A 27,270-nucleotide genomic window follows, 5' to 3' on the forward strand; every position below is an offset into this window, starting at 1 on the left:
AAATGCAGCTGTTTTGCCTAACATGAAATATACGAACCCATCCAACCCCCCCCCTCTAATCTATCATGGCCTTTGTATAGAAACGTCAATATTATTGCACTTTAAAATTGTACTAATATGTCGCATATTTTAGCAGATTGGTCGTTTCCCTGAAAAATGGAAACACAAAAGTTTGCATGTTTAAAGCCTGACGTGTTGAACGTTGAGATTTTGGTGTAAAAGATGTAGCTTAGATGCAACATAAATTTATCATTTACTTTGCACTGTAATACCATTTATTGGTATATTTATCATAATGAAAGTTTATACTAATTAAATATATTTAGAAATTAGTCCTGTCATTTATTGCTTTAGGCCATAAACAGTGAGAAAGGCAAATGACACCCATAAATGAATAAATTGTGACATGGGTGAATGGGTTAATTGTTCAAACAACTGATGCATAAAATTAAATAAGTGTGGAACACGATCTTGCCTATTGGCCGCTCACTGGCAATTGCAACAGTGTAGTCTGTGACTACCTAATGTTTCTTGACCCAAATGAGCTTGCCTAAGCAGTCAAATAAATCCCATCATAACTGACAAGCCCTTATAGCGTGAAGACTAACTGCCAACAAGCACTTGTAGGGTCTGTAACTGGCAACAAGCACTTATAGAGTCTGTAACTGGCAACAAGCACTTATAGGGTCTGTAACTGGCAACAAGCACCTGTAGGGTCTGTAACTGACAACAAGCACTTGTAGGGTCTGTAACTGGCAACAAGCACTTGTAGGGTCTGTAACTGGCAACAAGCACCTGTAGGGTCTGTAACTGGCAACAAGCACCTGTAGGGTCTGTAACTGGCAACAAGCACCTGTAGGGTCTGTAACTGGCAACAAGCACCTGTAGGGTCTGTAACTGGCAACAAGCACTTGTAGGGTCTGTAACTGGCAACAAGCACCTGTAGGGTCTGTAACTGGCAACAAGCACCTGTAGGGTCTGTAACTGGCAACAAGCACTTGTAGGGTCTGTAACTGGCAACAAGCACTTGTAGGGTCTGTAACTGGCAACAAGCACCTGTAGGGTCTGTAACTGGCAACAAGCACTTGTAGGGTCTGTAACTGGCAACAAGCACTTGTAGGGTCTGTAACTGGCAACAAGCACTTGTAGGGTCTGTAACTGGCAACAAGCACTTGTAGCAAGTATACAAAGATGTAACTTATCAGAATTGGTAGAATAGGAAAACGCAGAAATATGGTATATAGTTGGTATATTTAAATTTGTAACACTGTGCTATATAAATGACTTCAAATAATAAAGTACATTAATAAATTTCTTCATAAAAACAATTTTTTCAATTAAATCGAATAACATTTTGGACTTATAGGTAAGCAATGGCAAATCTTATAACATAATTTCAACAATTTTGATAAAAGGCAAATGAAGTCAAAAATTATTTTTTGTTACCAATTTTGGCCTCATTGGCTTACATCACATGAAAAAATTTTCTCCCAGAAAATGTAGTTCAGAGCAGACTAAACTACACTGTATTAAAAAAAAAAATGTTAACTAATGCAGTGTCTAGGGACATGCAGCTGAAGAATTTATAAAGAAAAAATACAAGACACAAGGTCAATAATAATATCAATAATAATAATAATAATAATAATAATTTTGAACTTACATCATAAAAACAAGCCAAAAATTTGTACATTCATTATAAACACGTGGCTAGGAATAACATGGCCAATATGGAACTGATGTGCTCTCGGTTAACCTATGTACACTACCGTGACTCAGGACATGAGCTAACTCTATCATGAAAATGTGAAAAAATAGACTTCGCCTTTCATTAAGAACCGCACACATCAGCTCATATTGTTGAATATATATATATAGCAAAGCATATGTGAAAAAATCTGTAAAAAGTACAAAGACCTACTATGTACAACGCTATAATCTGCTTGTATGCATGTTACGTCAGTATGGGGGGAGGAGAATAACCCTGATGATTGTGGCCTCCAAGGAACAAGGGAAATGATCACAAAAGGATATTTTCTCTTATTTCTTGTTTTCTTCTATATACAACATCACGAGATGCATTGCAACATCCTCGTCCAGAATGTGCGCACCATTTCTGTCACATTCATCAGAGGGGACAATGGTGAGAGAAAAAGAAAATATATCCACTTACAAAGCTAATCAAAAGTTATTGCGATTCTTCAGTTTTTACAATGAGGTACTGGCATAACAGAGTTAAGTAATTGATGCTTCATGAGCAGTGAGTGATAGGTTGGCATGCACATTATTCACTTTTGATTTTGCTTGTATGCCTATCAATGAGGGATACACTTTTTCTCGCGCTTTTTTTAATTTTTACCACTTTAAGTACAAAACTGAGCAATGAGAAGGAGGGGGTTCATTGACATAAAACAAGGCCTCAAAAAAAAGGAATTGGCCATGGCATTACAAAATTCGATATATTAAATTCACTTTTTAATGAAATCGAATATTGAACCCTCGACTAATTTTCTTGAGCATTATACAGCACGTGACGTTACTTAGGGATTCCGAGGCACTAACATCTATGCTTCAATCAGGGACATTTTACAACAATTTCCCAAAATAAGCAGTTGTTCCAATAACTAAGAAGCAATTTTATCATCTAAATACAGGTACAGGCTTTAGCTTATACAAAATGCATGAGAACTCGAGTCTCCTTTCAGAAACCAAGACCCTTAAATGTTTTCTCTCTAGCCTGGGATATGATCCAGTGATTTTGTTATTAAGCTCAAATAGTTTATTATTCATAAGAAACAAATCACCCTTCTTGAAACCTGACATAGCGTCCAAAATCATAAAAACAGCGTCACCTGCACACTATCTACTCTGCTAAAATTCTAGTACACGTGGGTTTGTACACCACGACTTTGTCTTTTATTCATTTGCCACGAGTAAATCTGAGAATCAGATTGATGAGAGTCAAGCCATTCACACTGGGAAAGAATTGGACTCCCGAGCCCACCCAACTGCACAGGTTGCAGAGCACAAGGAGTGTGACTGGGAAGGAGTGGGGAAGGCATAACCACAAGGTACTCTCAGAGTCATGGTCACCAGAACAAAGCAAAACTTGTTTAAATTTTTGTTTGCAGCCACAATCAGTCTGGCAGTGCAAAGCCCATTGGGGTGTTGGAGTATCTCGCTCGCTCTTTTTGTGTCCAGTTAACATGCAATATTCATATGAGTAATTACAAACTAAATGGTTATAAGTTACAAATGCTGGTGGTTTGAATAACAGTTAAATTTAAACAATAAAAAGTTAAGATATTCATCAAAGCAAGATAAATAATTTTAGGTAAGTTGTGTAACATCTCTTTAATATATTTTTATTTTGACAAGAATTTAATAATCTTGCCCCAAAACTCTGAGAGGAATCTTTGTCAGCCAGACATACAAACAGGTCACACACAAATATCGCTTTTTTGCATTGTATTCTAGGATCATGGCTAGCATATATATATATATATATATATATATATATATATATATATATATATATATATATATATATATATATATATATATATATATATATATATATATATATATTAAGGAACATACAACTGAGTTATATACTGATTCATCTTCAAACTTAAGGTGATACATACACATTATTTCCATTATTTCAGAGAAGCCTCACTCTTGCTTTGGTATGATACCTGCAGTATTAAATAGGGTTCATCCAAACTTTTTAATATTAGAATAAAAACCTCATTAAAAAAAACATTCTGAAATATCTGAAGAATTAAAATATCTCTTACACAACCGATTCTCTTTTCTACATATGGTGGCAAGCTAATTAATCTCTGCAGTTTTTGGTTCAATATACATCCTAATAATTAGTTTAAATATTCTGATTTAATAATAATAATAGTAATAATAATAATAATAATAATAATGGGCTATGTAAGAGATCACATCGAGCCACTGAAACAATGTGACAACCTTAAGAGTCAACAAGGAACTGACCTTTCACATTTTCTAGTGCAGCACGAGAAACAAATAGGCACTCAAAATATCACACATATACATAAAGGCTGCTTATATCAAAGTCTGAAAAGGTTCTTTCTCTCTCACTCTCGGTGCTCCCTTTATTTGTTATCTTTGATATTAAATATGTACAATTTTAAACAATTTATGCCTTACAACTATCTGTACAGGTGAGTGGCGGACAGCACCAACTCAACTACTTTGCAATCTTCGCTGCTGAAGCTCTTCCAACTGTTTTTTCAATTTTTCCTTCTCTTTGAGTAGCCGCTGTTCAGTAAGGTGAAGTTGTTTGCAGTGTAGTGCTGCTTTCTTCAGTATCTGGACTTTGGGGGCCTTTTCCAAGACCTTGGTGTCAGGTACTAGCTGGCGGAGGTACTCAAAGGCATTGCGCAGGTCTACTCTTCTCTGTCTCTCCAAAGAATTGTGTACAGACCGTCGACCTTCATCAGACTCGACGCGGTTCCTTCGTTTATGCTTCGTTGACTTTATTACCTTTCAGAAGAAAGGCTCTCATTAGCAGGGTTATTTGGCAGGAAAAATATTAAGGTAAATATAAATACAAACTCACATACACAGTGCTGTATATCTTAGTAACTTCCAAAATAACAGGCATGACAATACGTTCCCAACACCCACCTCAGTATGGTAGTCTCTCATGCGCTTGGTATAAGCGGCTGGCTTTCCCTGTGTCTTTATCTTCACAGACACGAATCTGTTGCTCGCTACTTCATCACTTTCGGGAGACGTTGAACCAGGAACACGATTGTGCCGATTCCTCATGGCCTCCTGGATGGCCAGTTGGAGTTGTCGTTTGACATCTACTGAGCGTTTGGACGGGACTTGAAGGCAGGAGGGGGCAGAGGTTGGTGTGGTGGAGTTTACTGGAGATGAGGAGGAAGAGCTGGGGGAGTAGATGGTGTAGTTTCCCAGAGAGATGGTGGTGGTAGTCGCAGTTTCATTGGGGTCGCTACACGTTACTACATCAACCTCGTCTTCTGCAGGGAGAAAAATAGGGTGGTTAGTGTGGTCATAGTGACGAACCTGTATTCTTACTATCGATTTTATGCTTGTATACTCTGCTGTACATCTATACCTATATAAGAGAAAATATCTATCCAAGGTTGTAAGCTAGCCTCACCCAACTTTGCAGTGTGAATGGTCTGGGATACAGAATGGACATATGTTACTTAAGGCCGGTCCTATTAAGTGGGAGGTCGGTCCAAATAATGACCTTACCACAACCCACCATATCTGCGAAAGGTGGCTGGCCACATCCCTAGATAGATATATATATATATATATATATATATATATATATATATATATATATATATATATATATATATATATATATATATATATATATATATATATATATACAGTATATATATATATGTCGTACCTAGTAGCCAGAACTCACTTCTCAGCCTACTATTCAAGGCCCGATTTGCCTAATAAGCCAAATTTTCCTGAATTAATATATTTACTATAATTTTTTTCTTATGAAATGATAAAGCAACCCTTTTCTCTATGTATGAGGTCAATTTTTTTTTATTGGAGTTAAAATTAACGTAGATATATGACCGAACCTAACCAACCCTACCTAACCTAACCTAACCTATATTTATAGGTAAGGTTAGGTTAGGTAGCCAAAAAAAGCTAGGTTAGGCTAGGTTAGGTTAGGTTAGGTAGGTTAGGTAGACGAAAAAACATAACCTAACCTAACCTAACCCATCTTTATAGTTTAGATTAGGTTAGGTATCCGAAAAAAGGTAGGTTAGGTTAGGTAAGGTAGGTTAGGTTGTCGAAAAAAACATTAATTCATGAAAACTTGGCTTATTAGGCAAATCGGGCTTTGAATAGTAGGCTGAGAAGTGCGTTCTGGCTATTAGGTACGACATATATATATATATATATATATATATATATATATATATATATATATATATATATATATATATATATATATATATTTTAATATATATATATATATGTCGTACCTAGTAGCCAGAACGCACTTCTCAGCCTACTATGCAAGGCCCGATTTACCTAATAAGCCAAGTTTTCATGAATTAATGTTTTTTTCGACAACCTAACCTACCTTTTTTCGGATACCTAACCTAACCTAAACTATAAAGATGGGTTAGGTTAGGTTAGGTAGGGTTGGTTAGGTTCAGTCATATATCTACGTTAATTTTAACTCCAATAAAAATAATTGACCTCATACATAATGAAATGGGTAACTTTATCATTTCATAAGAAAAATATTTGAAAAAATATATTAATTCAGGGAAACTTGGCTTATTAGGCAAATCGGGCCTTGCATAGTAGGCTGAGAAGCGCGTTCTGGCTACTAGGTACGACATATATATATATATATATATATATATATATATATATATATATATATATATATATATATATATATATATATATATATATATATATATATAGAAAACACACACTTATATAACAATATACCAATCAGTGTTCGAAGACCTCGTCCAGCTCCTCGGGGGTCGGGTGCGTTCCCAAGATACAGCACGCATTTCCCCTCTGAACAGCGATATATATATATATATATATATATATATATATATATATATATATATATATATATATATATATATATTAGTTGATTTTATACCCGCATTAGGTCAGGTGATAATACAATGAAGGTGAAAACATGGGGGGATTTTGTTTATCCCTTATGTATCCCCCCATGTTTTCACCTTCATTATATATATATATATATATATATATATATATATATATATATATATATATATATATATATATATATATATATTTCTTAAGAGATATATATCAGGTATTACCTATTATCTTCAGTTATTTGTTTACTATTCCACAAAGTCCAGCCCACAAGAATTATAGTCTTTATATGTAAAAAAGAACCAGCGTGCATTACAGTGGTTTCCGTGGGACACAAGAGCCTGGCGTCCCCAGACACAAAACTAGCCATGATTTACACAAGGGCTGTGGTGACGTCTCCAGATTAATGGCGCCTGGTAACGATACTTTAAGACTGGCAGCGATCCCGCGCGGTCACCCAGCCTCATGGGTGAATCATCCGCATAGAAAACGCAAAGAGTGATGGCGAAGGGAGAACTCCTGATGGTTGGAGTCCATCGCTCTTTCGCTCTACCACTCTCACACACTTGTAAATTTCATTGACTGCGTAACAGGAGTAAAACAAGACGGAAAGGGATGGGGAAGCTGCATTTTTTTAGGGGGGTAAGGGTGGGGGGGGGGGGGGGCGGGAGACTGACGCCTTCAACACAGTACGACACAAGAGATCAAAGATAAATATATTTTTGGAGCAATATCACACCTTGGATGCTGAGGCCCACACTAACCAGACATTATGATCTGCTGGACTATATCAAACTGGCAAATATAACTACATTTTTTATAATAAGGAATCATTTGATCTGGTATACCACTGGCAGACAAATTCTGGAATATGTGGTGCCATATATTGTTGAATACAAAACAAAGTTAAACAAGTCCAGAGGTATGCTATTAGAAAAGTACCATAGTGAAAGAGAGAAGAAACGAAGAAGAACAAGAAGAAGAGATGTAATTATCACAAACAAAATAATCAGAGGAATAATAAGGCAAGCATGGACAGACTTGGCATTAATGTGACAGGTTGGAATAAAAGTATGATTTTCGAGAATTCCAACTTTTTCTTCCCGCGCACCCCCTCCCCCAACCCATTAAGCCTTGGTATTCAAGGTATTTAATTACCAAACTTTGCTCCGGCGGTAATTGAAAATGTACTTTTATTGAAACCTCGTTCAGAGGCATCGAGTTATCAGGAGCGAAGAGTGTAGCGCGTCAGCTACCCACCTACACCACGGTATAACTAAAAATAAAAAAATAGAGCAGGAAGAAACGTCGAAGTGCGGGTTTTGCTGCTACTGCGTTCCTCTCGTGCCTGGGGCTTGAGGTCCCCTAGCCTGGCATTCCCAGCCACTACCAAGCGACAACCACTGCCGGGGACCCGTTGGGCACGATAGGTTCTCCCACATTCCTTGACGGAAAACCCTAGGCTAGGAGTCAACAAGAGGTCCACCCAGCCTCTTGAGAATGACCCCAAGTATACGGAGTGTATGTACCAAGTAAGGGGTTTATCTGGGAATGCACTATACACAAGGACAAGAGCTTGATAGCACGGGAGGAGAAGTGGGACGAGGTAGATGAGGGGGGGATATAGTAGGGGGAGCCTTCTTGGCATGATGGCGACACTCAGCTGGCACGAAGCGAGCTAGACAGTGCCAGTGCCAACCTACCCCCAGACGTCTGCCACCAGCACCCAGAGTGGGGGGTTGGTGGGGAGGGCGTGAAAAAACCTGTCTAGAGCGGCCAGGAAAAGGGGAGTTAAATTTCTGTCGTAGGCAAGAAACTAAACGAATTTTAGTGTCAGGTGATAGTGGTAGGCGGTAAATAGTGTACCACTCGTATGAAGGTCAACCACATAGATATGTTTTTATTATGGCTTCCTGATTATTACTGGCTGAAATTGGCGATTACTACAGATCGCCCCCCAACAGACCTTGTCGGGGGGGGGGGGGGGGTGCCTGTACCTCACCCTCCCCACTACACATCATGATAGGTAACGACTCCGTGGGCGTCTGAACTCACTGCACGTAAAAGATAAGCCTTTCAACTGTTAAAAAGAGTGGCCAGTCTGGAGGTATATTGTCATCCGAATAGTCGTATTAATACCCTTTTTCTAGCTTGTGAAAAGGCGGATGTTACTTTAGTATGAGGAGGTACACGTCATTTTAACACGTTTTACGATGTGGATTTTTTCCAGTTTTATTCCGAATTTATATAAATTTATTTGATCTATTCTTGCAATTGAAATCTGAAATAGATAAGTTACTCTAGGCCTACATGTAAAAGTCGTATGATAAAGGGGAAGTATTAGTGTATACTTTTTGTGCACATTAGATTTATCACTATTATAATTATTTACGCTTCATTCAGTTTGGCGCCGAGAGCATGGGTAGGGGAAGGGGAAGAGAAGAATGCTTTAGAGAGTGGGTTTAAAGAGGGGAAAGTGGGATGGAGTCTCGTCTTTTACACATGGTCGTAAATCTTTCAACTATTGTATGCAGTTTACAGGCGCGTGCCAGTGTTGGCTGTGTGGTCCACCAGGGCTCACACCCCGACAAGTGGTCCTCCACGTTGTGCGTCGAGTATAAACGGTAGTGTAAGTATGGACATCCCCCCCCTCTCTCTCTCTCTCTCTCTCTCTCACACACACACACACACACACACACACACACACACACACACACACACACACACACACACACACACACACACACACATCCCTAAACCCTTATCTTCTCACCTCTCCCTCCCATCTTTCTTACCCAGTTAGCTTTACGCATAGTTTCGAATGCCATTTTTTCTGGTGCCTTTTGTTTACTTCGTTACGGTTCGGCAATGGCGCATACGCGCCTTGCGGCATGCCTTCCGAGGGCCTTTTGTGGGACGCGGTCTTGATATGGAAACTACATTTGTAAAAAGCGCAACACAAAAGTAGAAAAGGTCTAAAGATAAGCAACAATAAGTGTTGTTCCTCTCCTGGGGGAACTGGACTTCACCGCAGTGGAGGAGAAGGGGGGCGGGGTCTTCTTGGCAAGAATCCTCGTTCAGGGTAAGCAGAACTAGGGCACAGGAAGAAAGTATAGAAAAAATTGTCAGGTGTCATAAAGAACTTTTTACAGTGCATTAGTTGCAAATGAATGATCGAACGAACAGTGGTTGAAGCTAACACAATACCAGAATTAAACAAGTAAATATAACAAAAACTGGAAAAGTTATTGCATTAAACTAGTGTATAAGGCAGGGCTTGGGAGCTGGCACTCGACGTTGAAGTCACATCCAGGTGATAATACGCCGCTACAACAATATAAGCTTGGATCTAATTTTTATGTGCTTTTAAGGGCTGAGCCTAGAGAACGCAGGGAAGGAAATATAATATTAATAGAAGAGACGACTCCATGGGAGGGGTAGAGACGACTCCATGGGAGGGGTAGAGACGACTCCATGGGAGGGGTAGAGACGACTCCATGGGAGGGGTAGAGACGACTCCATGGGAGGGGTAGAGACGACTCCATGGGAGGGGTAGAGACGACTCCATGGGAGGGGTAGAGACGACTCCATGGGAGGGGTAGAGACGACTCCATGGGAGGGGTAGAGACGACTCCATGGGAGGGGGTAGAGACGACTCCATGGAAGGGGGTAGAGACGACTCCATGGGAGGGGTAGAGACGACTCCATGGGAGGGGTAGAGACGACTCCATGGAAGGGGTAGAGACGACTCCATGGGAGGGATAGAGACGACTCCATGGGAGGGATAGAGACGACTCCATGGAAGGGAGTAGAGACGACTCCATGGAAGGGGTAGAGATGACTCATGGGAGGCGAGGAGGAAGACGAACGGAATATACAAAAACATCTACCAGGAATCAAAGGGAAAAACTAGGCTGCTGGCGCATCATAAACTTTCAACTTGGCCGCAAGAGAGTGAAGGCCACCCCCTTGATCGTTGAGGGTATCGCCAGCTACCGCGAGGTCTTTAGCCTAATAAGTAACCAATATAAGAGGACGGATGAAGGGGGGGGGGGCGCCATTTGGAGACCATTAAACAAGAGGCCAACCAGAGCCTCACCGTAACCAAAACATGAAAACACTTCGCCGCGGCAAGATAAATAAACTTTTAAGGGGCACCGCTCAGGAAGAAGAAAAACTTTAATTTATCCCGCAAGTCGTTAGCAGTGAGGGGTGGCTGCCCCCCTTCTCTTTCACCCCGCTCAAACTTCCTTTCCGTTAGCAGTGAGGGGTGGCTACCCCCCCTTCTCTTTCTCCCCACTCAAACTTCCTTTCCGTGAGCAGTGAAAGGGGGGGGGGGTGGCTGCCCCCTTCACCACATTCAACCTTCCTTTCCGTTAGTAGTTTCGATTTTGTATTATTCTCTACCACAGACATGGCCATCCCTCCAACCTTTCTTTCCGTTAGCAGTTAGGGGTGGCTCCGAGGGCTCCGCCTCTCTTTCCCTCCTGAATACTCGTTTATTTTATCCTCTCCTCTTCTCTTTCTTCCTGCCTATCTGCTTGCTTGTCTGTTAGTCTGTCTCTGCCTTCTCATCTAATTTGTCCTTTCACAAATTTATTTGCATTTATTAGGGAATCTACAAATCCGCCAAAATGCGGCATAGTAGTGAAAAGTAAAACTCAATATATTAATGTTTTTACATCCGATAGGTTAGATGGTTTGCTTGGGTTCCCTCGTTTCTGGTCAGACAAAACAGTTTTAATTTTTTACGAAGTGTCAAATCTTCTGTACAGTCAGACCTTGCATATCATTATGGCATAATTAACCGGAGAAAACTTCGAAGGACAATCCTTTAAATTAAGAACGCAATGGTTACAAGGTCTTCAGCCTTATTTTCGGTTGGATAAAACCAGACAAAAGAGCGTCGCCACTTGTCTCCAGCAACCACGAAATGGTGACCCCGTATGTGACAGGAAGTGTAGTGGGAACCGAAACTGTGACCCCGTCTAAATCTTGAGAGAAATAGAAACAAAAGGACAATGTCAGACGGTCTCGAGCCTAATTTGAAAATGCCTGCATGAAAAACATTAATCTACCATTGTCGTCGATCTCCTCTACCTAACGTTCACATGTGATGATCTCGTCATGTTTCCACCATCCTGGATACACTGTGACGCTACCTACAGTACAGATCAAACCTGGAAGATGTGGAAGAGAGACCGGTCGATCGCCGTCAAATACTAGTGTGAGCAGCCCGGCACGGCGTACACTCCACCGCCCACCGGACACATTATCAATTGACCAGCTATAACAAATGACCGCTCTGCTGCGGCGTGACCGAAGCTGGTCTGGCACTCTGTCCAGGGCGTGTCTTAGTCACGTGACCCGGAGACAAGGGCGGAAAGATGTAATAGTACATCTTTATTGGTAAGGGATGGACAAATTAGCCTATTGTATCCAAGCTATACAGCCATCATAAGGAGAAGCAACCCGTTCTCGCACTTTCTTTAAGTCAATATTGACTTATTAAATAAGTGCATATGTGACATACTAATTTATTGTGTATATTTTAGTTTACCTTGAAAAGCTTCATAGAAAACACCGACCTTACCTAACCTTCTTAGTATGTTAAGATAAGCATCTTATTGCTTCGTAATTACAATTATTACTTAACCTATTATAGGTATAGGTTAAGTAATAATTGTAATTATGAAGCAAGTCAATATTGACTATAAGAAAGTGCGAGAACGGGTTGGGAGAATACTATTGTTTCTGTTGTAGTTCATAACAGTGCATCTAACACTATCAGTAGGCAACCACCACCATTACTAGGTAACCACTAGCTTCACTAGGCAACTGTGAAGGTAGTGCCTACCACTATCAGTAGGCAACTATTAGGTTACTTCTTGACTACTACTGCCACTATTACTACTACCATTGCTTCCGTTACTATAATTACTGCAGTTTCAACTAGAGATACATCTAGTGTGTTTACAACTGCTATTACTACTATTGTTGCTATGACAGTTGCTGCTGATGCTGCTACTACACTTGGTACAACTATTACAATTGCTAACATTATTACTATTGCTACCACAGCTGTCGCTGCTACTATTACCACTCCTAGGTACTTCCACCACCTCGTCACATACTTCCATGCACTATTCCGTATGACCACTTACAGTGCCAAGCTGTTCGACCTAGGTAGCGGCCATAAAGGATCGCCAGCATTATCTTATCAAGAGGACGAAGAGTAGCAGATAGGAAGGAATACAAAGGACCACCTGCGCCGCTCTTCAATCATGCCTTTGTTTTTGCACAAGGCTCTCCTCGTTCCAAGTTGAGATAATTATAGAGAGATTTCGAACGTTATCAGCGTCGCTCGTGCTTGGTCTTCCCATGATCTTTTATCGTTCAACTCTCGTTTGTAACAGTTAGTGGCGATGAAATGTGGATTCTGTGGGTCGTGGTTCCTTTAGTGAAGCCACCGTCTGCCTTGTGTGGGGTCCGTGTGAAAAATGGATGGACGGTTAAATTCTTGAAGGTTATAGCCGTACTTGGGTGCCAGTAAGTGTCCTTGCTGGAACTAGTTTCTAGAGTGGTACGTACTAGCAGTGGTACGGTTTCTAGAGTGTCCGAGCTATCCTATTAGATTAGGATAGGATAGGACACTATAACCACTATACTAGTGCGCGTGACAATGACGTATTGCAAAACTTCCACAAATGTAGCTCTTCTCTCTAGGTAGATCTAAAAGAAGGTTTGTTTTGGCAAAGATATGGAATTTTTCGTTTAGTTTGAATACCACGTTTAGCCCCCCACCTGATTTATCAGCCTGCCTCATAGCATGAGACCAAACTGATAAATATATACTACAATCAACGCATGTCACGAAGTCAATTATATTTTATCAATTAGTCACGGGAAGCCTACGCCTTTTGTAATACGCACGAGACGACACAGCAAGCACAGAACTATTAAAGAGACTGGCTACCTGAACAGTCTATCTCTACCATTGCTATGTATTCTCCTTCCTTCCCCGTCGCAAGGACTGGGACGGGGAAGGAAGGAGAGGGCTGCCGACCACCCTTGTTCGTTCCCCCGGACCTTACCGATTGGTCCTCTTTAACGCACCTCAAATAATGAAAGGGAAGACCCACTCTGAAACACACAACAATGAGTGATGCAGACACGTGGGCGGAGGGCGGAGGGAGAGCGTGGGGCAGAGAGAGGTAGGAACATGGAGGATATACAGGAAGCATAGAACAAATGAAAACCGTAAGTAGAAGAGAGCAAGTTACGATTTGCTTATTTGCAAGTTACATGCAAGTTGGACTTGCATGTAATTCCATGCAATAACCCTATAAATTATCAGATAATTGAAGATTAAACAAGAGAGAGAGCAGATGGAAAGTGATAAGAATAAGATTCTCTCTGAAAGATTTCAAGAAGTCTTAAATAAGTCTTCTCACGATGGGAGGACCTTGTGTGACAGCGTACGTGAAGCTCGAGAACTTCATGAAAATAAAAATTAATATAGACAATGAAGTCTTCGAAATAACATCATTAAGCCTATGTGATGACCAGAGTGGCTTATGTAACCTCGGCTTGTAAGCCACACTTAAGGAATTTAAGAGTACTTACACTGAAAATAAGGTTGGATCTTGTCACGCCGGAGAGAAGATAAGGAAGAGAGGAGACGTTAGGAGAGGAGGCAAAGATAAAATGTTCGAGATGGGGAACACCAAAAAAAGGACGGACAGAAAAACGACATCAACAGCAAACTCCAATTTCTTAATGGCGGCGATTACACTCTGCATCAACGTCTACGAAATCACCATCTCCACGACGGTGTTTGCATCCCTTGATTTAACGACGCTGACACTTTCTCAACGACGGTGAAGATACTCTGTCACCCCTATTCGTTCAGCGCTGACTTCGACGCCCTAATTCCTCAACTAGGGAAACGACTCACTCCAACAATGGTGACGACACGCCCCTCTCTCTCAACGACAAATTCCAAAACTTGTGTTCATGCCTCTCAAGAGCCTCGAAACCCTGGCCAGATTCAGCGGATGCAAAAGGAGAGGGAAGGAGGAGGGAATGGGTTAGAGGAAGGAGGGCGGTGGAGGAACAAAGCTGGAAGGCTAGAAACACTGGGAAAGGTGCCATTTCTGCACACTATAATGTTTGATTCCTATGTTGGGGAAGCGAAAAACTTAATTTAGCCTCAATGGGGCAGGTCGAACCGAGAGAAAACACTCATGTGTATAGAGATGACGGTGCGGCCGGCCTCTTGAATGAGGGGTTTGGGAAGAGGGTAAAGATGGGGAGGTGGAGAGATAGGGAGGTGATTAAGAAATGTTTACCTATAGTCGGTAGGTTGGAGGAGACTGAAGAGGCGGAGAGACTGGAGAAGAACATCAGAGCCGTGGCCCTCTGATGTTCATATGTTCTCGGATTGTATTTATGGCACTCCACTAGGAATATACCACATTTCTCGCTTCAGTAAGGTTATTGTACATAGTTGCAACCCGACTTCCCAGTATATTCCAATTGTATGTTAGGTATATGCTCGGTTTCATTTCCAGATGGCGAAGAGATAGGGAAGGTGGTGGGCAAAATGGGCGGGGAGAGGTGGAAGGAGGCCGAGAGAGAGACTAGGGGAAATGAGAAATCAGAGTAAGAGGACAATACTGAAGAATATGAGGAGGGTGATGAGGAAGGGCGATAGAGGGTAGGAGAGTGGAATGGAAAAGGAAAAAAAAGTTATACTGGTAGGCAGATATATTGGAGGTGGTGGGAAAGGACAGGGAAGCGATATGGGAAGTGGGGGTTGGGAAGAGTGGTGGGGAAGAGTGGTGGGGAGAGAGCGGTGGGGAGAGACCGAGAACTGAGGGAATCGGAAGCAGGAAATTAAAGATGCGAAACACCATTTTTTCCTTTAGATTTCTTTTGCGTAAGGCCGGGAGGTATGAGAAAGGGGGAATAAGGGGGTGAGGATAATGAGAGATTGGGAGAAGGGATAATGTGAGAGGAGAAAGTGTAAAAATTGAAGATATAACATGAGACGAGAGTGGAATGGAAGTTGAGGGGACAACTGGAAGGGAAGAAATAATAGGGAGGAATTGAAGGATAGGAAAGGCGAGGACAGGAATAATTGTTGGAAAGGACATGATAGGGAAATGTAACAGAAGGGTAATGAAATGGTGCGGAATAAAGGATAGATATTACAGAGGGTAGAGAGGAGATACTGGATGGTAGGGGGTGTATAGGACAGGGAAGTGAGAGGGAGGGTGAGAGAAGGGAGGGGCTATAGGAGGGAAGGTCCGACATTGTTCTCCCAGACAGGTTTTTACCTCCCTTTTTCACCCCCTCTTGCCTACCCCGTGAAGATGTTCATGACAGTGTAGTGAGAGGGGAGGAGAAGTAGGGGAGGGGGGGGGTTGACGGGTAAGGCAATGAGGGCCAAGTTGTGGTCATCAATTACCATCATTTCTATGTGAAATAACTAAAAGTAACGAAGACGAAAGTAGAATTCCAGTTGGACGTTAAAAATATGAAGAGCGCCGTAAAAATCGGGCAAATTTAAAAGCAAATAGGTCATAAAACATCATGTCTTGACAGATTGAAAACACAAGCCCGAGATGACTAAAAAAAATGGAAATCAGAAATTGAAGTGTATATAGTTTAGCAAACGGGAGCCAATAATTAATATGCTTCAAATTATAAGAAACAAAATCTTGTCTAAATTTTCGAGAAATCCAATAAAGGAGTGTAGAAATCAAGTTGAAGGAGAAGTAGATGGAAATAATCAATACTTGTGCGGGACCTGGCGAGGGTGTGGGCCCCTGGATGGCATCAATGTACCCGCGCTCATGGTGGCAGATGTGGGACAATGGACCAATAGGCGCGCTCCTCCCGGGATGCCATAGGACCAATCAGCGGCCAGCGCGGGAAAAGAGATGACTGGAGGATTTTCTCAGGAAAGAAATTTGACAAGACAGTCGTTTCAAGATTTATCGAAATATTCATAATTTCACGAACCTGTTAGTAAAATTTCTGTGTAATTATGAACTAAGATGTAAAAAGTACGTACCTGCCTCCAAGAGAAGAGAGGAGACAGAAGTCATTCGTCGAAAACGCAGACAACACAACTACAGAGCAAATAGGTTAAACAAATTTTTTTTATCAAGCTTAACATTTTTATAGAAATCGAGCTTAAAAAAAGCAATTTTAAAAGCTCGATTTCTTCTCCCACAACCTTTACGAGTCCATCTTGATACTAATTACTGCGATTATGTCCTTCCTGGAAGGTCGGTAAATCCTGAGATTCAAGACCTCAAAACTAAGGTGTCACCTCAACGCCTAACATGCCATTCCGGCAGGTAAAACAAAAGTCAACTAAGAGGAAATAAGAGACGCCCTAGTTGCTTGGGGATAAGAGGAGGAGAAATGAAGAAGGTTACAAGCACACAGGTTACCTGTTTTGAATAGGCACACAAGCTGTATCGCGCGTTCACGTTTAAATAGCAGAGTTTAACGGAGTTTTAACATAAGGAAAGATATAGTAACCTTAGATACTATACAAAATAAAGATTTAAATCGATTTTTAGTTAATGATTACAGTATTTAATTTGATAATTCATGTTACTAATATAATATAATAATATTAATTCAAATAAACCCAGTGGAAACTTTTTTAGTAAAAGAAATCACTACCTATTAGGCAGATCGGTCTTTGCATACTAGGTCAAGTAGTTCCTTCTGGCTATAATGTACGACATATATATATATATATATATATATATATATATATATATATATATATATATATATATATATATATATATATATGTCGTACCTAATAGCCAGAACGCACTTCTCAGCCTACTATTCAAGGCCCGATTTGCCTAATAAGCCAAGTTTTCCTGAATTAACATATTTATTATAATTTTTTTCTTATGAAATGATAAAGCAACCCTTTTCTCTATGTATGAGGTCAGTTTTTTTTTATTGGAGTTAAAATTAACGTAGATATATGACCGAACCTAACCAACCCTACCTAACCTAACCTAACCTATATTTATAGGTAAGGTTAGGTTAGGTAGCCAAAAAAAGCTAGGTTAGGTTAGGTTAGGTAGGTTAGGTAGACGAAAAAACATTAATTCATGAAAACTTGGCTTATTAGGCAAATCGGGCCTTGAATAGTAGGCTGAGAAGTGCGTTCTGGCTATTAGGTACGACATATATATATATATATATATATATATATATATATATATATATATATATATATATATATATATATATATATATAGGGGTACCACCTCTGGTGCAATATATATATATATATATATATATATATATATATATATATATATATATATATATATATATATATATATATATATATATATAGGGGTACCACCTCTGGTGCTCTATATATATATATATATATATATATATATATATATATATATATATATATATATATATATATATATATATATATATAATATAAGGGATAAATTTGATGCGGTAATAAAAGAGATAAGTTCTTTAAGGTTAGCCGCCACCCAGTCATGGCAACAATGGTCCCTCAGCTCGCGGCACGCCCAATAGATGGCGGAAGCTGTGCTCCAGCTCGCCTCATTCTACAGAGATGTATATTCTGATAACTTCATAGAAAGTCACTCCAGTAATGTAAACAGTACAATTAAAGGAAACTTCGAAGCTATAAAAATGTAAAATATATCGTTCACGTGTTCTTTGTATTTTTTACATGTCCTTCGTTTGTGTACTAATAAAACTTGTGAAATGAAAGAGATTGCAGAGTAAAAGATGAATAATGATGTGGAAATTAGGAAAGCGCTAACATTTAGTAGTTAACACTTCAACGGGAGTGAAACATGGCGTTGAGGAAAGTAAGAGGAGGAAGGCTGGAACGAGACGATTCCATTGTTAGTAAGGAAGGGTTTACTCACCAGTGTCTGAGGGGGTGAGGATGCCTGCCATGCTGTGGGCATCAGGCTCGGGCACTCTGCCACAGTAATCGTGTTCAAAGTTCACTGATGGGGTCACGTAGGGGGTACAGCTACTGTTCCTGAACACGGTACTGCTGGTACTATACCGCGACGCACTATTTGTACTTCTCGGGCTGCCGCTATTACTGGAAGTCTCGCTCATGTGGTCGTCAGCGTCACAGTCGCTGTCGGTGCCGGAGGGCGTATCAGGGAGGTTGTCTTCAAAGTCGTCGTCGTCTTCAGAGATATCTTCCTGTTTGAGGGCGTCCCTGAGCGCCGCGTCCGCCGAACACTCGGACTCTTGTCGTTCTTTTTTGATGGGTGGCTCCAACAAGGCCTGGCAACAAGTGCCACCGCCCCACATTATGTCGCGCTTGAGCGATACTTCGGGCACTGGGGGCGCCACTGGTGCCCACCAAGAGTACCCAGGCGCCCGAAACATGGGAGTCATTTCCATACCTTCCAGATCAGACAGAATGTCACTGATATCGGATGGAGGGGTAGCCGAAGGGGACTCTAGAATTTCTGGTATAGAGGCTACCAAGTCGTCGAGGTCGTGCTCTGTGGGAGGGGAGTGTGGTGGTGTCGGCGGTGCACCCATGTGATGGGGTGTCTTGCTCTCTCCCGGAATGAAGTCCCCGATGTCCGTAGGGAAGGTCATGTTGTGGTCCATTACGGCCAAGGCGCGATCATTCTCAATATCGAACCTCCCCCACATGTCGAGGGGCACGGATGAGGTTAAGTGTTGTGGCGGCGTGATCCAAGACTCCGGCAGGAGCCGCAGGATGTCAGGGTGCGTCGCCATCTGCATCAGCTGTGGGAGACAAGGTAGGTCAGAGACGGTGCTACCTACCACTGACACTCGCACACATAAATACAAAATTCTTAATTATAGTCTCAAAGTAGATATGACCAACCAGCTAGAAACACGCTACACATTCGTCTAAAAACACAAACGTACTTTTTATTCTCAAAATCACAACATAACATATTTAACTTTCAGATGCCTTATACAGTACTTATTGACACCACCCGCACTACCATGACTTACAAGCAAGAACTATGACACCAATGGGCTTGTTACTGGGTTATGGTGGTTATGTAACAAATAGCATCACAGTGAAGTTACCATAACCCACATGACCACTAACCCTCGACCATGACCTACATGACCTACACTTACAGTAATTAGGCTAATGACCCTAACTTGACATGCAATACCGCTAGACTACCATAATTCACGAACAAGCTTTATTATGACCAAATAACATGCAATACTCCATTCACTAACAATCACTAATGTGACTTACAAAGAGGCTTAGGCACTCACAACACCCAGTAACTTGCAGCCTCGTGACCAAACACTAATAAGAACTATGTACCCACTAGGTTAACAAGTGCTAACCTAAACCCAGTAACAAGCACTAAGCCTGCCAAGCGTCGTCACATCCCCACCAATAACCATCCCCATATGCCTACTACAACCGATAAACAACACGCAATCTGGTCTTTCGTACAACTTCCTGTAATACACAAACACACACACACACACACACACACACACACACACACACACACTACTCCCATTAGGCTACTACTCTTGTCGCGAGACATGTCAGCTGACTCATTCATGTCGCTTCACACAACTGAACCAAGGACAAGTAAAGGTCACAACCCCCAACACCAGACTACAAGTTACGTTACACTTCAAACTCTGGTCACACTACCCCTCAAATCACAGACACGTTCACATACCACAACCCCAGTCACAACAACAACACGTCACAACCTTCTCTTCCTCGTCGCCCGAGTCATGGGAAATGACACTGATATATGAAAGCGTTACTACGTCACTCCTCTTGCTCTTCCTAGCCCACCCTTCGTCTCACCTATTCCTTGGCGCTTCCTCTCGTATCTCTACCAACACATCCCTCTTCCGCTCGGTTCCAACAGGCTCTCCATGAACTTGTGTTCTTTCAACGTTACCACCTCAGTGCTGTCAATGATAATAATAACAAAGCCTTCTCATCCCTTCCTCTTCTTTCTTCTCTCTATCTCTTTTTAAGAAAAAAAATAACGTGCCACGGTGCAACTCTTGACATCCTTCACTGATGCCAACGCCAGTAACACCAGCCCCCTCTACCTTGCGCCTAACCCCCCACCCCTGCTCATGGGCACGTTTGACAAGTAACAACACCCCCCCTCACTCCACCCGACCCATGCCATCAAACCCCCACCACCCCACGTGACTTGTCTGGGGCGCCAGTAGACTCGTGGCATCGCTCAGTAGTGGTGATACAGACAGCAAGGCCATGAACACTCCACTCTTGGTATCGTGCAGAAGCAAACAAAATAAGTAAGGCGACCATAAAAAGCAATGATATATATTATATCATTTTCATCACCGACATGTATACTTTCACAACTCATCCTACCTTCTTGTATACATACAAGTAAAATAACAAATAATAAAAAATGACGTAGGAAACTGTAAACAACATAATGGATAAAAAAAAGTGACACTATAGTTTTGAGATATACAAGATTAATACTTCGGCAGTTACGTCAAATTTTATACCCCCCTCACAACGTGTTTTGGACATGACTTTTATGGTGATATATACACACATTCATCGCGGGCTGACACTGTATGAATAACGGTATAACAAACTTTAACATGCCTAAATTAGGACTCATTCACAAACTCGTTGAGTAGGCTATAATCTTCATAGCCACAAAAATAAGCACCAAAGTTGTGCTTTCAATGGTACACATTCTATTTAGAACTAACAATATTGTATACAATATTGTTGGACACTAGTATACAACATTTGTATACTCTGGATAGACAGATAGGTATAGTATGATGACAACATATACCATTGTTATACCCCACTCTCCAACACATTCACCCAAACACTTCTCAAGTGACATTTATCTCGCAAATAACTTTTTGTACTACCTCTTAAGAAAGTTTTTCTGTTGTCATTTTTTAAACATGCTTCTACCGTCTTTCAAACAAATTTGTTTCTGTTTAAAGGAGTGTATTTCCCCTAAAACATTTTCTCACGAGCTTTCTTCCTCCCACTTCACATTACCTCACACATGACTCCCATCAGACGAGAAACGACAAGGACGAAAACGCCAAAATTTATATAAATAATAATAAGAACAATACTAGTAAATATACACAGCGTGAAAACTACAATACTATAGAGAACATACAAAATAACTTGGAATGAAGACTCTTCATGTATACTTTTCTTGTCTTGTATAAGACAATGGCAACGATTTATTGTCTCTAGAGCACAAACAAAACACTATCGCGGAGTGGAGCTTTAAATGGCCGTCTTGGATTACAAAGGCAATGAACACAACAAACCCAAATTTAATCTGGCGGCATTATTACATAAAGTCATCAAAAATAGAGGAAAATATGGACACTGAATACTATATCGGCCAACGAAATCATTTGCTAGTCTATTAGTAAAACATTCAGTGTCTTCGTTATGAGTGAATGACACCTTTCACTTCTTAATTGTTTAAGGAACCCTAACCGTCTAAGAAACTTTCACTGTCTTAATAGTTAAGGAACCTTTACTTGTCTTAATCGTTTGAGAAAGTTTTATATTTTATTATTGCTAGTAAAAAAATATATATGCCTTCCACATTCAGTCTTCCTTCTTAACCAGGCGTTATCTAGTTCATTCGTTATCAATAAAATCAATCGCACTAATTCCTTTCCCATCAATAGACGTATGCATTCACTGCCGATCTTATTACAGTTAAAGAAATTATTTAAATTGGAAAGATACCTATCATTGCGTAGATTAAATCGTTCACTCGTGAAGAAAATATCATTACTGGCGTTAATGTAAATATATCAAGTATAACACGTACGAGCTGCGGCTTAATTGGATTTTAGTTGAAATTAGTTAATTTTTAAAAAATAAAAAACTTATCATCGGTTTATCATTAGGCTAATAAAATTATGAAGTCTCTCATGCATGAAGCTGTAAATTTTCTAAATTTTAAACTAATTCGTGGCGGCGAACGATGCTCTTTAATAAATTAAAATAATAATAGCGTAAAGCAGTTAACCTGATATATAATGAGTAAAGAGCGATGCTTGGAGACCTTGCGTAACTGTAAACAACACTTACGCACGAAGACTCTGGTCACATTTGCAACACTGTCATGCATGGAGAGCGCGTAAAAAAGTGCTGGGCTATTGTTTACAAACGCGCAAGATAAGATTTGTAAAATTCATTCATGCGCAAAGTCGTACCTTGTAAAGAAAAGTCTAAACCCTCTCACAGGAAAGTCAAATTTGCACATGCATAAACATTTTAACTTTTTTAATACTGGCAAATCAGTTGTGTTGATGAACTATAATTTAACTGATAGCAGGCGATGAGTCACAATAACGTGGCTAAATTATGTTGACCAGACCACACACTAGAAGGTGAAGGGACGACGACGTTTCGGTCCGTCCTGGACCATTCTCAAGTAGATTGTCGATTTGAGAATGGTCTAGGACGGACCGAAACGTCGTCGTCCCTTCACCTTCTAGTGTGTGGTCTGGTCAACTTAACTGATAGATCATTACAAATACAAAATATTGAACAATACAAGCATTAGTGAAACTATTAGTAAACTAGAATCATTGTAAACAAAAATGGTTATGCAGTGTAACCTGTCACATTGCCAAAACTCGTTAAACTGTCACTAGTTACCAATAGCCTGCTAAGCTGACATTGCTAAATTAATTAACACGAAAATTAACACAAGCGTAAGGTAACGAGGATATTCCTAGTAATTATCAGCAAATCTTACAAACTGTCATCTTATTACAAACCGAAAATATCCTAAGTCTGTAAAGTAGCGTATAGTACAATGAGTAAAGTCTTCAAATAGTAAGGTATCATACAGTCAATAAAGTATTAGCAAAATGTAAAGTCAGTAAAGTATTAGTAACATGTAAACAGTCAGTAAAGTATTAGTAAAATGTAAACAGTCAGTTAAGTACAGTAATAATATTTGAAAATTACAGTTATAAGTCAGAAAAGTAAAGGTACTAACACTCAGTTAAGTTCTGTACCACCGTTCAGTAGTATACACTTAATGCAGTTAGTAGTCTAAAGTGGCCAGCAATTATATCATGACATCATTCTGGCCGCCAAACTTGAACTGTCAACAACAAAAACTTAACCAATGGCTTGCAGCATCGAACCAAACAAAGTTTTCCTATGGAAGAGAACGAAACCTATGATAGCTCCTAAAACGTAGACTTACTAAGGAAGGTAGCATGCTTAAAAAACTACACATGGAGCGTCAAAATGTCGAGGTATGCCGCGATCGTGAACTATCGCGAGCGCGCGTATTGAACTTGCGTTTTGCGTCAAAGCCTGCTAGGAAAAGGGCGGGGTTAGCTGACTGACTGTGACAGGCCCCCTTCAACACCTATTTTAAAACTAATCTCATTTTGTGCCTATTTCCTCGGTCCAATTTAGAAGCTTTAAGTTAAAAAAAATATATATATATTTCGTTTGAGGAACATTCGGCCCCCCAAAAATCTAAGCAACTTATTCCTGTAGAGGGTGAGCGACGCCTTGGGTGGTGTCAATAACTCCATACACACAATAATAACAACAAACGTTCAATGACACCATCACCCATACACACTCCACGTGTTTATTGGTTCAGTCACTTATTGTGAAGTTGCATTGTCCATATATTTACACTCAAAATGTTCATGACCCATCACATAACATCATTATCACTGACATATACGGGAAAAAGTGCTTATTTGCCTTAAATTCCATAAATAAAGCATCTACCACGTTGCTAGGTAGAGAACACACCTTCACTAGAAGCTTTGAGTAAAAAGTTCAGTCACCACTCGGAATGTCACTTGAAGAATACAGTATATAATCCACGAGATTCTGCGAGGAAGGAACACAGTGCACGATCGCACGACGTGCGTGTTACCACGTCAGAGTCTACACTTTAACTAAACACTCACACAACAGCAGTCAGTACAGAAATAAGCTCGCGCCAAGTTCTGGCCTGAGGCCCCACCCCCTTTGCCGCTACGTCATGAGTTAGCCCCGCCCACCTCCGACGTCATAGCCATACGAGAGATCTCCAATCGGTTTACTAAAGTTGAGTTGCCATAATGAAACTATATATTCTTAGTTAAAGTATATTTAGGGATATAATGTTTACACTAGATAAACCTACATTAGTTTATACTGTTTTGATAAGGAATTATCCATAGAAATGTCATTTTATCACACAATTCAAGCTGTTTGTAGCCGCACTACTTTGCGACGCGTAACCAACAGCAGTAGACGCAAGTTACTGGTCTACTACTACTACTACTAGTAGTAGTAGTAGTACTACTACTACTACTACTATTGCTGCTGCTAACATTCCTGATGCCATGAGTCAGCTCTTCATGGAAGTCGGGCGAGCATTTCTCTTTTACTGTATGGATTCTGGAAAATGTCAACAAGCGGTTCATTAGAGGTCACTGAATGTTCCACGAAGAGAGAGATTCATTGGAAATTCCGGTCGAAGTTTGCGAATCTCCAAAGTAATTTTGGGGATGGGTTTTCCTTTCCTTTTCTCGGCTGCTAATGCCCACTATATGCTAGTATTTATTTAAAGAAACAAACATTCGAATTCTGTTACTCTGGTAAATTATAAAATATGTAAAATTGTTCTTTAATAATAGTCCTTGTCCTAATACTAATACATTTGGCAATAATGAATCACTGACATGAGTTTGCAGTAAATGCACGTTACATAAATACGTAATCATTGACCTATTAATATATATATATATATATATATATATATATATATATATATATATATATATATATATATATATATATATATATATATATATATATATATATATATAAATGACAGTGTCAGACCACGGAGGAAGAATTGAAACAGGAATTTCCTTAAGTACTTTCGTATATTAATTCATCTTCAGAAGGACTACTGAAGACTACTTCTCTTTCTGAAAATGTATTAATATACGAAAGTACTTAAGGAAATTCCTGTTTCAATTCTTCCTCCGTGGTCTGACACTGTCACATTTTTAATCACGTGTTTATTTTTCGTAATTTACACACACACACACACACACACAGACACACACACACACACATATATATATATATATATATATATATATATATATATATATATATATATATATATATATATATATATATATATATAAACAATGTCGTACCTAGTAGCCAGAACGCACTTCTCGGCCTATTATGCAAGGCCCGATTTGCCTAATAAGCTGAGTGAGCTTTATTTTTCAAAATATTGTGTCCAATTGGTTTACATGAAATATTATTATTATATTATTTTAAGAATATTAATTATTGACTTAGTTATGTTAGTTTAGGTTAGGTAGGGTTGGTTAGGTTCGGTCATATATCTACGTTAGTTTAACCCCAAATTACAAGAACTTAACTCATACATAGTGAAATGGATATATATATATATATATATATATATATATATATATATATATATATATATATATATATATATATATATATATATATATTTATATATATATATATATATATATATATATATATTTATATTTATATAGATATACAATGATGAAGGGAAATTGGTGAAGGGTCGGGAAGGTGGTGAAGGGTACTTCCTGGGACTGGAGTGAAGGGTAGGGAAGGTGGTGATGGTGACGGAAAGTGGTGAGAGGTAGGAAATATGGTGAGGGGATAGAGAAGGTGATGAAGGAGAGGGAAGTTTGTGGGTGGGGCACACAGTCATGCCTGATAGTGATGATTGGTACAGAAATGATGTCGGTATTTAGTGAAGATGTTTACAATGATGATCGTTGTTGAGTAGTTAAGTGTCTTTGGGCATATATGTGTACTCAACTATACCTACACATCTCTTTGTGCCTGCAACTCTAGCTCCTGGGTCCGATCTTTCACGCGCCTTGTTATCTTTTCTTGCCATATCTACTTATCAGTTTATGAACCCTCAACTGGTCGGCCTGCGTTGAGAGATACCTGCCTTGAGTAGATATTAAGGCAATTAAATAGGCTCGAACTTGCATCCCAGGCCTGCCCGTCTCCAAGGCGGTGCTGTGACATCACATGATCGTCCAGTGCTCAGTGTGCCACCAGCGTACATGCTGGCCATATGCTCACACTCATATATTAAATGTTGACATTAGTAATAATAATTTATTGACATTCAGAACGTGCAGTGTTGCAGAAGAGGTACAGGTGTAGTTTAGAACACCTGCCATATCTGGATCACTGGCACACCTGGATCACTGGCATATGTGTATCACTGTCAACGTGAGAGGTTATCACTGGTAATAATTAATAATATAATTATTACCAGTGATTATTACCACTGGTAATAATTAATAATATAATTATTACCAGTGATAAGTGTGGGATTTTATTCAATATTATGTATTTGTGAATTTGATGTAAAGAATTTACACCAAGTCTTTCGCACTCTCCCGAGTGTTTTGTGAAGGTGTGAGTGTGTGGTGAGCACGGGACTTGCACCTCAACGACCAATCAATGATAATAGT

General features: G+C 39.9%; 1 protein-coding gene across 2 annotated transcripts; it reads right to left on the minus strand.

Annotated features, from left to right (window-relative positions):
* Window positions 1-1,232: 1,232 nt before the first annotated feature.
* LOC123762593 (myc proto-oncogene protein) lies at window positions 1,233-24,674 on the minus strand. Of its 2 annotated transcripts, none has more exons than XM_045749187.2 (4): window positions 24,515-24,674; window positions 18,612-19,464; window positions 4,666-5,024; window positions 1,233-4,512 (listed from the first exon to the last, which is right to left on the minus strand). In XM_045749187.2, exons 2-4 carry the CDS (start codon window positions 19,459-19,461, stop codon window positions 4,222-4,224), a joined length of 1,500 nt encoding a protein of 499 aa, XP_045605143.1. In that variant the 5' UTR covers window positions 19,462-19,464; window positions 24,515-24,674; the 3' UTR covers window positions 1,233-4,221. The 2 variants fall into 2 exon arrangements, with proteins under 2 accessions (XP_045605143.1, XP_045605142.1); XM_045749186.2 differs by having other exon boundaries at window positions 1,233-4,521.
* Window positions 24,675-27,270: the final 2,596 nt, after the last annotated feature.

Source organism: Procambarus clarkii, chromosome 27, assembly GCF_040958095.1.
Source record: "Procambarus clarkii isolate CNS0578487 chromosome 27, FALCON_Pclarkii_2.0, whole genome shotgun sequence".
In the NCBI taxonomy this organism is placed as follows: domain Eukaryota; kingdom Metazoa; phylum Arthropoda; class Malacostraca; order Decapoda; family Cambaridae; genus Procambarus; species Procambarus clarkii.

Coding starts and splice junctions, on each gene's coding strand:
- LOC123762593 (XM_045749186.2), bottom strand. CDS start 19,461: ATGCAGATGGCGACGCACCCTGACATCCTGCGGCTCCTGCCGGAGTCT. Junction 5,025..18,611: donor CCTCACCCCCTCAGACACTG/GTGAGTAAACCC, acceptor TTCTCCCTGCAG/AAGACGAGGTTGATGTAGTA. Junction 4,522..4,665: donor TGAGAGACTACCATACTGAG/GTGGGTGTTGGG, acceptor TTCTTCTGAAAG/GTAATAAAGTCAACGAAGCA.